Source organism: Poecilia reticulata, linkage group LG17, assembly GCF_000633615.1.
Source record: "Poecilia reticulata strain Guanapo linkage group LG17, Guppy_female_1.0+MT, whole genome shotgun sequence".
NCBI classification, from domain to species: domain Eukaryota; kingdom Metazoa; phylum Chordata; class Actinopteri; order Cyprinodontiformes; family Poeciliidae; genus Poecilia; species Poecilia reticulata.
Window position 1 is genome coordinate 4,879,072 of NC_024347.1, and position 12,965 is coordinate 4,892,036.

Sequence of the window (12,965 nt, forward strand, 5' to 3'; positions counted from 1 at the left end):
CAAAAAGGACAGGTCATTATTTTTGGAAGGTGACAATTTTATGTATTAAAATGTCACAATCTATAATTACAGTCAATTCAGAAATGTATTCTTTTTCAGGGTCATTTACTTACATAAAAAGCTWGGTCACCTTGGTCTTTCTTAACATCTAAAATTATTTCACAGTTGTGGTTAGGGTTTGAGTAAGCTTATTCGGGATGCTATATATTATGGTATGTTTTGTGGTAAGGCTGTTTCAAACATTAGAAATGTATTTATCTGGAAATTTGTTTTTGATACTATGCTGTCATACCAAGCAAACTCTGTTTTCCGTATAATATGTTCATTTCCTTATTTCAAAAATTCTCCTCCATCTCAATGTAAACAGTAATAACGTTCCTTGTCAAACAGTTTAAAATATGTTATATGAAATATATGATGCGTTAAGTCAGTCTCTCTTTTTTTCCATCATTCATACTTTAAAACTAAATTCAGATCCACCACATATAACCTGCAGATATACCTACTTATTTTTCAGAGAGAGGGGTTTATGGTTTATTGAATGCAGAAGTCTACTTGAGAGTTGGATTGCAATAAAATGAAAACAAACAGCTATTGTTTGTTTGATGTAAAAAATCCTTTTGACATGTCGTGTGGTATGAAATTATTGAAGAAGCAAGTTGAATTTAAAGATTGAACAATTCCTCCGAACGTCTTCCGCCTGCTGTAGCTCAGCTGTTCATGTTATTAACCATCAGTAGTTTTAGATCCTAAATAAAACTAAATACCTGTATGATTTTTCTTTTGCCATCGTAGCTGTTATGCTAGCCAGCTAGAGATAACTAGCTGTCTACGTCAGCCTGGAGGAAGCAGGTGTAGCATTACACACAGCTGTGCGTTTTGGAGACTGAGAGCAAAGTTCTTTAGCTTCCAGCAGATAAACGATCTTTTGCAATTAAACAACTTCATTTGCAGTCGCAGCAAAAGTCCTACTCCGACATGGACCACAAGGCAGGGCCAGCCAGGCAGGGCTGGTGTGGGTGGAACTCAGCTGGGGTCAATACAGACATGGAAAACATTGATACGTTTCTGTCACATTGATTAGTCACTCATGTCTGCCTTGTGGTCATTTTCCACCTACTCTGGTTGTTCTGTTATTGATGAGGGTACAGTCACTGCCTCCAGAGCTGGCTGACCAGTAACAGGAGATTGACCTCAGGCAACACAGACCAGGCTGCTTAAGATGCAGCTCTCTTATCACTGAGGTAGTGATATGTCATGTCTTATGAAAATGGTTCATTTTTATCTTCTATTTTTTTTCCATCCATGGTTATAGTTTTTTTGTTAATTTTCTATTAGAGGGTCATGGCAACCTCAATRCTGGCAATTTAAAATCGGCCGTGTCTGAATCAGCACTGACTGCATTTCATTCTGTGGGATTCTTGAATATCCGTTTAAACCTGTGTGGATTTCTCACTTGAAGGCTTCCTGCTGCTGTAGAGCTTTTCATTCTTAATTTTGTCTCTTTGATTCTAAATATTGTATATTACYGTTAAAAAAACCTTATAAAAAACTTTTTCTCTCTCATCTCTTCCACACCTTTTCCCTCTACCTTGTTTTTTTTTTTTTTTACAGAGCTCTCACTTAGACAACTTTCTTCTGATAGCTGAACCCCCTGSTCGCTTGCTTTATTGCAGATTGCTCTCATTAGCACCACTTTAGAGTTCCCTGCCATTTCAGATCTTGCAGATGTTCACATCAGATTGAAAGATTCACTCTGCACCGAGGGGTGATGCCTCATCCTTYTGTGTCCTTTTAATTCTTACAAACTCACTCCAACACAAATACTCTGTAAATACTCTACTTTAATTACAGTGGGATAGACAAAAGTTAGGGATGATAACCCAACTGAGCCTTACTTTTTAATGAGCACACGTAATGCAGGGCACTGCTAACTACCTAACATTATGTGAAGGAAAGCWTGTATTACAGTTTTGCAACGGTTTGACCTAGAGATATAGATTCAAATTATTCTGATCATTTTGTAAGATACAAGAAGGACGCAGGGAAGAGTAGCTGTGCCACACAATTGGAAGGTTTTGGGATCTATTCCAGCATCCTTCCTACCACATGTTAAGGCACTTAGCCCCAGGTTGCCGGCAGATCTATGTGTCAGTCTATGAATGTGTGTGGGTTTGCTTGTTATTACGGGCTGTAGTACAAATCGCTTTTAGTGGTTAGTTCATGGATTCAGTCCATTAACCTAAATAAGATGTTTGAGAAAGTGGTCAAACTATTATTTAAAGCTGCAGTATGTAATTTTTATAAGTATATTTTTTAACACATTTAAAAAAAAAAAAGTCGTATGTCATTACAGCATGGTAAGAGACAGATAATCTGAAAAAATCGAGTTCCTCTTCTTCTCCCAGTGCTACGTAGAAACAACCAATCAGAACCAGGAGGAGGGTCTTGGCGCTGTCAATCATGCTTATGTACAGACTGTTCATCCCTTCTCCCTRTGTCCCTCTTGCTCTCTGCGCTTCTTCCTGTTAACCTGCCATGAATGCAAAAGCTAGTTAGCCATTACCACATTGAATTGCACATACACCTTACTTTTCCTCACCTCCAAGTTGAACCAGGGCAAAATGCACACAGATTTTCTGCATTTTTGCCTGAGCCTCTGAGTGAAACCTGACCTTCAAACATCAACAATGAGGCAAGACCAACACTTCCACCCCCCAAAGCTCCAAAGGACAAAGCGACCACCAGGAAAACAAAAGACATGCCAAAAGCGCTTATTATTGGAGATGAGGCAGTAAATGGAATCAGCCATGTTTGCAATGCCCAGAAAATGAGAGTGATTTCTTTTCCTGGTGTCACTGTATCTGATTTAACTCACAAAGTGCTCTCTCTAACCACTGATCAGCCAAATGTTGAGACTTTAGTTGTGCAAGTTGGAGCCAACTATCTGGGAAAGCAAAAATCTGAGATTCTGAAAAAGGACTTTAATAATCTTCTGAACACTATGGGAAAATTTAAAATGAAATTATTTCTGAGTGGTCCAATTCCATCACCTCAATGGGTCGGCGAAAAACACTCCAGGCTGGACATGATAAACAAATGGCTGATTAAAACCTGCTCTGCCAGCTCACTGACCTTCATCGATAACCTCTGGATCTATTGGCAGCGCTTTCACCTCTTTGGAAGAGGCGGACGCAATCTTAACAAAYATGGGATAAAGCTTCTCACTGCAGAGCTTTTTAATTTTATTAACAARGACAACAATGTGATCATTGCTTCAGAAAAGCAGGCTCAAGGATGTCCGAGTAGGATGGAACCCTCCGGGTATCAGGAGCAAACTATTCCAAAACATACAAGCTGATAAAACATCGACTGCAGACAGAKCAACTGGTTCTCTCCTCCTTTCCCCTCCCTCTCTGCTCCTCTACTCATTCGCTGCATTCACAAGATGCCTATGAAGAAATGTCTTCTGGACCAGTCAAATTTACAGATGGAATGAATCAACAGGTTCGCCTCAGCACGTCTCTCCTTAGCGCACACATAGCAGACCTCACTTCATTTAAGCCACCTGCCTCTGACTTCCCAGAGGATCCATCACTTTGCGTTTCTGAGGTCTGAGACCGGGGTCCAGATATTATCTTTACACATATCTTTCTCCAGAATGTATCTGGCTCCCCAGCGCTGCAAAGCAGGACATTACCTGTTTTGGACATTACCTGCAAATGTAATGTCTGGAAGGAGTTCTGGTCTCGTCTGTATGATCAGAACCAAATGGGGAGAAGCAGCATTCAGCTTCTATGCACCACAAATCTTTAACAAACTTCCAGAAAACTGTAAAACATCTGAAACACTGACTTCCTTTAAATCTCAACTGAAAACCCACCTGTTTAGAGTTGTATTTGAAAAGTAGTCAATTAAAAATTTAACAATGGCACTTGACTTAATGTCATGTTTTGATTGTTGATTCTATGTTGCATGACTTTGTGTTTTTTGTTTGTTATGATGTAAAGCACTTTGAAATGCTTTGCTGCTGAAATGTGCTATACAAATAAAATTTGATTGATTGATATGAATTGTGCTTTATAAATAAACTTGGCTTTGTCTTATAACTTTAAATATCCAGATACACACAGATTTTGTAACCTTGTGTGTGCCTTCCCTTCTCTGTCTCCTGTTTGTAGGACTGCTAAAGCTTTTCAAAGCTGGACAGAGAAGAGGTGCCAAAGTGAGTCTGATTAAGAGTCCCTCAAGATGAAGAAAAGCAGAAGTGCTCATGGAGTTGCACCCGGCGAGGTAAGTGCCGAATTTTCCAACCGTTCATCTGTTTTTCTGTCCTTGTATTCGTTGGATTTGTGTATTTTTTTTCTCATTTCAATTTCTGGCTTTCACCTTTCACCCACTGACGGACACACTTTCTGAAAATGCTACACACCCCTACCCACCCGCTTTGCTCCTGAGCAAGAAGACACAATGTGGTGCAGCAGAAAAACACAGCGGCAGTGCGGCACAAGGTGTCCAGAAGGTGGTTTGTGACTCATTAACAGATGACTGTACTATTCACAACAGACCGTTATTCAGCAGGACACACTGTGGAGAGGGACACAAGAGGGCGTGTGTGTGTGTGTGTGTGCGTGTGCGTGTGTGTGTACATTCATATTTTAGGATGGAGTGTTATGTTTGTGTATAAGCAATTTCACAGTATTCATACTAAATGAGCCAGAGCATGATAAGAGTAAAGACAGGCTCTGCAGAAAACATTCAGAGCATAGACTGATTGGAAGTATGGATAAAAGGAAAAAGGACAAAAATGTGACAGAGAGGGCCATCTGTTTCTCCTCTACACCACTGGTGTTTATTACTGGGCAGGAAAGCCAGATCGTTTACTTTGACATCCTCCAAATGGAGCTCAGAGGACRGGCCAGACCCTGATGATGAAAGTGTCCCTGCTGCGACTGGCCTCCCTCTGCTCCTTTGGCCGCTCATACCACAGCATATATTAATCAATATTTTTTGTTTTGTTTTGTTTTTTTACACCAAAAAGAAATGTGAAGAAATTAAAGATATTAAAATGAGGTTGAACTGCAGTTATCCTAATTATCAGCAAGTGACTGATGATAGGATCCTGGAACAGATGGTGACATTAATGTAAAGATTCAATGGGCTCTGCTAACCTCACATAGCAAGGTTAAGTTAGACTGAAGGACATGAATCTGCACTGCCTTAGGGGCAATATTATGCGTATTCCAGGCACATATTGCCATTTTATAGCACAATTAAGTAACTATATTAACTTAAGTTGTTACAAAAATGCTATATGACTTAAAGGAAATTTTGCTTTCAAATTAGCCTCTGTCTCTTTAGAAACTGCTGCTCTTCTTGAAACTCTGTCTTCAGAAAGTCGTCACAATGTTTTTTCCTCTATCAACCCTTTCACAACATTTTCACCAGAGTTTCACTGAGAAGTAGCTCCTAWAATGAGCTCAGCAGATGTGCAGTTCCAACAGGTGTTTGCTAATTGCTGCTGGATAGTCTGAAGGAGCGGAGTGAGGGAGTCACAAGGGGAGGGCTGATCTGTGAGGTAGTGTGGAAACTGCATCTCAGAGGAGGAGCTGAGCCTCGAAGGCAGAGCTAGGTCCACCCAGACGTTTTGCATAGCTGAATGGTTGCCATGGGAGACTCAAGGATTTCTCAAACATGAACAAAGAATCAAGACAACACTCTAGATATGCTTTTGATGAGGGAATAACATATCATTCTATAAAACTCAAAAAAAAGTTTTAATTTGGATAATACTGCCTCTTTAAAAGTAGGCAATTAATAACCTTTTAAAGCCAAAGAATGATAGTGACAGATTGGTTTATGATGCGTGCACTTTTAAAAATCCGTGACAAACCTTCACACCAGAAACAATTTGTTATGAATTCATAACAAMTTCATAACAGCTCAACAAGGTTACGTGATCCACCCATCTATAAGCAAGTAAATAATGAATTAGCAACTGTAGTTCTGATGCATAGAAAAACCACAGGAGTCTTTAATTCATGTATAATTACGGGTGGAAACCAGGTCTCATATGATGATGAAAATATTTCTCATCACTGCAGCGTTTTCCTCAAGAAGCGCTATTTATTTATTCATTTACAGTTAACTTGATGAACAAGCACTAACATGGTTGTACACTTCGTCGGCTAATGGCGTTGYTGCACCTCCTTGAGTTGAGTGCATCATTAAACCTTGGTGTATAATTTTATTCAAATGTAAATCAGCAGGCTTTATTACTTGAGTTATTTACACAAACTGAGACTACCTACCCGCATTTTTCTCTCTTCTACATCAAACAAAATTCTTGAGTTTTCATCTTCCACCTTTCATTGAGATTCTACTTCTTGAATCTTTAAACCTTGAGTTCAATAATCACCGGAGAGCTCAGTCACCTCATTTATGAAGGCTGCCTTCAAAAAGCTTTCCTGGAAGCACCCCAGAGAACAGCAGACTTTTTTTTTCTGTACCAAGAAACTCTTTATTATCACAGAGTATTGCTGTTCCAACTTCCTGCAAGGTTCATTGTTTTCCCACGGCCTTTTATTACACATACTGCAGACTTAAGCTTTTTATTGCAAYATAACTGCTGCACGATCTCATGTTTCAGACAGAACTGTTCACTGGGAGTAAAGCAGCTGAATATTATAATGCAAATTGGACCGAGTAGAGATCATAGAGCATTAGAATCTCATGTCTTGAAGTCTGATATTGGTATTAAATAGCTAAAATTATTTAGTAGTGAAACATCAAAAGCCCTGAATTATTGACAAGGAAMGGCTACCTTTAAAATTCATTTGACAAGAGCCTGGTATCAGTGGTTAGAGTAGTCGTGTTCTGTCAGGCTGCATCTTCAGTGATGCTCTGCTCCAGGCACAATATATCTGGGATAGACGGAGGCAATAAATCAGGCAAATTGCTTTCCCTGGAAAGAGCAAGAGAGTCAACAGAGCTGTCCTTACTGCCAATCAGCCCGGAAAAACTATCAGAGTTTATGTTTATTTTATCAGAGACCTTTGCTCTTATTGTCAGGTCTCTGTTTTGCATTTAACAGTCTTATTGATTTTTGGCTTTGTGCATCCCTGCATTCAGTGGTAGTGACTTTTGTTTAGAAGGAGCTGTCAATCTTTGATTGAACTTTTTTTTAAAACAAAGGAACTTTTGGGTGCCACGGTAATTCAGGCTAACAAAACGTAAAAAACGACATGTTAAAACCACCCTGGCTTAAAAAATGTACTGACTGAGCCACCTATGTGAACACCAAGGACGATGTTAAGGTTACAAGAATGAGGTGGGTCGTGCTTTTAGCTGTATTTTGGGAAAAACTAAGAATACCTGTGTTTTTTGTGTGTGTGTGTGTGTGTGTGTTTTTACAAAGCTTTCACAAATCACAAACCATGTTTTTGATATTCAGTGACTACTATACCACTCCACAACTGAATGTTTTTTTTTTATGTTTCTCCAATTTTAATAAATCGCCCGAAGAGCATTGAAAATGGTACTTTTTGTGTTTTCAGAACCAAAAAGTATCAGTGAAATTAAAGGTTTCACTTAATGATTTACACAACCTTCCCTCATTGTTGAATTAAACCACATAACCTTGCTCCAGGCAATTTAGATTTTCAACAAATTGATCAAATGGAATTTAAACTCGTACAAAAACTGAAAGAGGCCTTTTAGTTTAGCGCTAATGGGAAGCTAGGTAGCAGGTGCTAACTTTACCACAGTAAGTGGGAAAGCTTAACTGTACAAGATATTAGTACATACAACATACAAGTCTTTCAGACCTTGTCTTTCTCTCAGTCCCCGTTTTGTGTAAAGGTGAGTAGACATCATTTTTTAAAGCAAATACTGTCAACCAGCCAAATTAGAAGTTTGCATTAGACGCCTCTGACAAACAGGACAACAAGTAGGGCCCTATATGATTGATGAGGAAAACATGGATTGAATTGTGGAACAAAACAAAATAGAATCCACAACAAAATGTGGAATTTCTCAGAATTAGTTTTTATCGGTGCACAGTAGTTACTGTCGTTACCTGGTGGCGGGGCTCGACTCAGCTCAGCTCTCCCTGGACACCAATGTCCTCCCAAAACATTTTTAAAACACTAAGCTTAGCACAAGATTCAAGGCTACAGATCGGGAGAAAACTCTGCGCATTCTTTCCACATGGTTTGACTGGAGGCGCAGGAATACGGGACAGAGCATGAATGCTAAACACAAAAACACTCAGAGTGCAAGTTAGGAAATAAGAATGAACAAAGTCTACTATCCTGCTACTTTTAGGTTCACTCCTTCACCAACTCCCCAACTAGGCTTGGACTTGGTAACCCTGTTCGACATCAATGTTTCTTCCTTCATAAAAATAAAAATCAGATATGCAATATTGTGGTTGGGAGATAAACCCATTTTCCCTGAACTGGAGCAGGACATTAAAGCAGACCTGCAGAAACACCTTTTTATTTTTTCTGTCTCTGTCGTGTAGAACAGATACTTCAGCATCAGCCATTGGACAGTGACTAAAATATGAAACGGTAACAATATTCACCATAGTAATGATGAGATTTGTTCTGTTAATTTACCTCACTTTAAGCTACTCAGTTTTTGGGMATTCACCTGACATTGATTTATAAACTTTAAAATATAACGTCTGACTGGAACTGATTTGAAAAATCCCCAATCCTAAATGACCAAAGCTAATAAGAGGGAGCAAAGACTTGCAACATCCATGAAATTAAATATTTGTAAGTTCTGAGACCTGGCCAGACTGTAGCTCTTATCTTTTTACTCTCACTTTCTGTCAGATTTAGTCTCTTGCCCACTCATCCTCTTTGTCCACTTGCTTTCACCCCACACACACTGACAACAGACAATTTGTTGCCTGCCTCGTCCATGAGGAATTCCTCCCCCGCCCCCTTCCCGCTTTGTCGTCATGAAGCCTCCACACCTCCCTCCCTCATTTGAAACCTTTTGGCGTGTTTCATTTCCTCTTGCATGTGGTGAACATAAAGTGGAAGGAAATGAGCTGTGCCAGCCCACTCCTGTTTCCCCCAGTGCTTTGGCTTGTTTACAGCCCCGTTGTTCCAGCCCGGCCCTTTGGGCTTCTTGCTTAAACGCTCACATTAAGCGCACGATTTATATCCGGGGCAGCTTCATAAACATGTCAATTACCAGTTCAGGTGTCAAGTGGATCAAATGAGCTGTTTTTCTTCTCCGAGCTGAAAAGTGATAAAAGATAAGTGTTGCTGCTTCTGTGAACAGGGCAAGCAGATTGTCTGGTTACTGACTAAATCATTTCTCTTCTTTGAGTCTCTGAAAAGATTGTATTTGTTGTGTTAAACATTTGTCCATTCTTCCCCAAAACTTTCTGTGATGCTTACCTTTTGTGTTTAGTTTTCTTATTTCAGTCTGTCCAAGAAGTTGCGATGTAGTAATCGCAACTATTAACGCAAATTCACTCATTGTTCACAAATTGTTCACAGACTTGCAATGTTCACCAGTTATTGTAACTTTTCTTCAAATCTGACTTGATCATTTTCTATATTTTCTTTTTTTCTGACCAATCACCGCAAAACTCGGCTGAATCTTGACCAATTTCCCTAGAACCCATTCTAATTTTACTTCATGTTTTACGTCGCCTCTTGAAAGCCATGTCTGACTCTACAATATTTACAATAACTCTTTTAAGAATTTTCAATTATTATGATCTATGATGTTTAATTTCTCTGTGGGTTCTACAAAGTATTTTTGAATACTTGCAAGTACTTGGAAATATTATTTGCACATTAAACATGAACTGTCTCTTTTTCAAGAAGGTTATGGKCATCAATTGAAATATTTTTTGTAGGGTCATGTTATGGCAAAAATAAAGCTTAAAAAAATATTCAGAACTTTTACCACAACTTTTTGAAAAGAGTACCACAAAATTAGCAATTTTAGGCTGCAACAATCGCAAAAGCACATCGCAACATCATGGACTACCTGTTATTTATTATCCTAACATTCACTATTATTATTGTCATATCACATCCTATCAGTGTTGTAATTCACTTGTCCTACATGTACAAAAGCGATACCTACATTTCTAGTACATACTCCATTTTAACTTCCTTTTAAAATTTTAATCCCAATATTTACTGAGTTTTCCTCAATGTTGAACTAAAAGTAAAAGCTATAAAAAAAAATCTTCTGCTTCTTTAGGAGAATACAGATCCTCTTGTGGGACAATACTCCACCGGCAGCACTCTCAGCGTGGAGGTGTGCAAAGTGCATCGCCGCTTTTCTGGTAACCTACAGCTGCCTCCGTTGTCCTGGCGACAGGCAGAAAAGGAGAGGGACCGGGGCAGGCCGCTGACGCCAGAAGAAGATCCCATGACCCSAACAAGACCCACAAGTTTGCCCATCGCCTCCCTACCGCGCATTGACATCACGCAGGCCGACCCTGACAGGTGAGGCACCAGCAGCTCCGTGCTACGCTGCTTCTGACGCGGCAGTCATAGGAAAGTATGCGTTTCCATTGATCATATAACTGCACAACTTGACATTTCAAAAATACATTTGCTGAATGRAAATGAGACAATTTCGAGGAAAAAAAAACTTCCGGTTTTCGATTAAAAAAAGTTTTGCCGCTAGGATGAGATGGGGATTTTTTTGGTTGTATCGAAATTAGTTCATTTCACAAAACTGTGCATCACACAAGTCAGATGATCAACAACCAGATGTTGCCATTGGACGACAGGAAGTAGTTGGTGAATGATATGACATCATGTTTTTAATGACTAATTGTGTGAACAAACATAACAMATGCGATTTTAATTGTTTCTTATTTATTGGAGTCAATGCAATTGCAAAATTGTGTTTTTTCAACATGTATATTGACAGAGTTTTGTGAATGGAAACAGCTTGACATTCTTCCTATTTTATTATCCCTATTATTTCTATAAAATAATCCTGTTGGCATCTTGTATAAAAGGATGTTTTCACAATGCTTTCTCCCTTTTTCAAAACCGTAGAGAAGTGGCACGTCTCATTTTGTTAAATGCAGAAGTTGGTCACACAACTCTGCGGTTCTCCTCTTCTGTTACTGTGAAAAGTTACACAAAGGATTTGGTACGACTGGTTCAGATCAGTCTAACATGCCCCCTAGAGGTAGCTTCTGTAGGACCAGGAGGAYAAAACCTTCAACTTTCCTCCTCTTCTGCTCAAATATTTGTCACAAATTGTTTGTAAATTTAAAATTCATGATTCTATTTCTTTATTCTTGTCTTAGAACTTTAAAAAATCAGCAATAAACATAATCTTGATTTATAGTGAAAGATCACAGGGTTTTGCAACATTTTTATATAAAAAAAAGCACCCAGCAGTGCAAAGAAATGATAAATGAATGTCTTTAATGCACAGTAGTGGAAGATGTTATTCAATGCAGAAAATTTATGTGAAAGAGCTTTTTTTATTATTGCTGAAATGCTCTTAGCCAGATGGATCCTTTGTTCTTCGAATACTTTAAAMTACACAGTGAAGATTTCTCTTCAAAGTCACCCAGTGACCCTTTCATTTGCTGCTTTCATCTTTCTSCTGCTCATATTCAATGTCCCACATCAAATGATCAATTTATCTGCAACTGATCTGCACTGTGGGTGCAACTTGGTGTCTTTCTTTCAGACAGGTTTCTGAACAATTACACCTTTTCCTACAGACATCAGACTTTTTGACATTTTCTTACTCTTAGTATGTTAAATGATTTTGTTGATTTAAATTGGATTTTGATTGCCGAGGTAATGATGTGGTATGAAATTCTCTCAAATTGTCCATTCTAACTGAATCACTTATTTAGAAACTTATTTACAAACTCCAAATTTGCGGAAGACTAATTTGATCAGTAAAATCCCAACTTCTGAGAGATTTTTTTTTTTATCTGAGTTGGATTTCAGAGAAAAACTATACTTAATAAAACTGTCTTTTGACTTGGACTTGAACAATCTTTATCTCAGGCTATCAATGATGAAGTCACTAGGCAAGTAGGTCAGAGATAGCAGCTCTGACAGAGATGTGAATATTCCCAGTGAAAGGGTGCGTTTGATTTATTACCCAGGGACATCTGTGGGCCGTGAGGTGTTAATGATTCATAAAAAAGCTGTTCATGTTGGATGCAACTTCATCTTATTTCTCTCAAGCTGAACTCTGCATTAAATGACAGYAGTTTAGAACAACCTTGTCACATTTTGAATGAAATCTTTACAGCTCTATATAGCGATGAAACAGACTTTGAGTGTTGCTAAATTTAAAAAAAAAAATTCACATGATTTTCTGAAGGCTTGGTCCACAAACTGAAAGCAAACAGCGGAATTTAGTGCCTACTCATGTTTGTTGCTTCAGTTATAAGGTGAAGCGTGWAAAACCTTGTGTAACCCTTTCCTAATTAGTACATAAAACAGGAAAGACAATCTGCACAACAACTCATGTCAAACTGTTAAAAACTTGTTAATAAAGACTGAATCCAAGACCGATTCACACCTGACAGCAACATGAGTCATGAGTGATCTGTTCGTCTCCCTGAAGCGCCAAATACTCAGTCATCGATGAGTTAATGAGATGCACCCATTTAATTTATTGTTAACATGAATAACAACAACAACAACCAATCGTATTGCTGCAACTCAAAGCATTTAGGGATCTAGATGTGATCCCTAAATGATTTAAAGCTCATAGAAAAGTAATTTRAGGGGTTTTAGCATGGTTGTTGGTGCCCTATCAACAGAGGTGAAATTATGTTACTAATGCAAATTACAGTTCATTAACATTTAGTCCTGTACATCAGCATTGTAGGTTTGATATGTCCTCTGGCCATGTTGTATAATAACTTACCGGTAATCATTTTCAAATTCTTGAATATTGTTTATTTTATTCAATAAAAAAWAWAATAAATT

The 12,965-nt window shown here is 38.5% G+C and overlaps 1 protein-coding gene across 2 annotated transcripts in view; it reads left to right on the forward strand.

Moving 5' to 3' along the window:
- Nucleotides 1-12,965, forward strand: part of LOC103479018 (cAMP-specific 3',5'-cyclic phosphodiesterase 4B-like) — a 70,704-nt gene that overhangs the window by 13,780 nt on the left and 43,959 nt on the right. The window contains exons 3-5 of one of the 2 annotated variants that reach the window (XM_008433214.2): nt 4,182-4,293; nt 4,463-4,522; nt 10,240-10,487. In XM_008433214.2, coding sequence (XP_008431436.1) covers nt 4,252-4,293; nt 4,463-4,522; nt 10,240-10,487 — 350 coding nt within the window. In that variant the 5' untranslated portion in view covers nt 4,182-4,251. The remainder of the gene's footprint in view (nt 1-4,181; nt 4,294-4,462; nt 4,523-10,239; nt 10,488-12,965) is intronic. The other variant, XM_008433215.2, reaches the window with a different exon arrangement.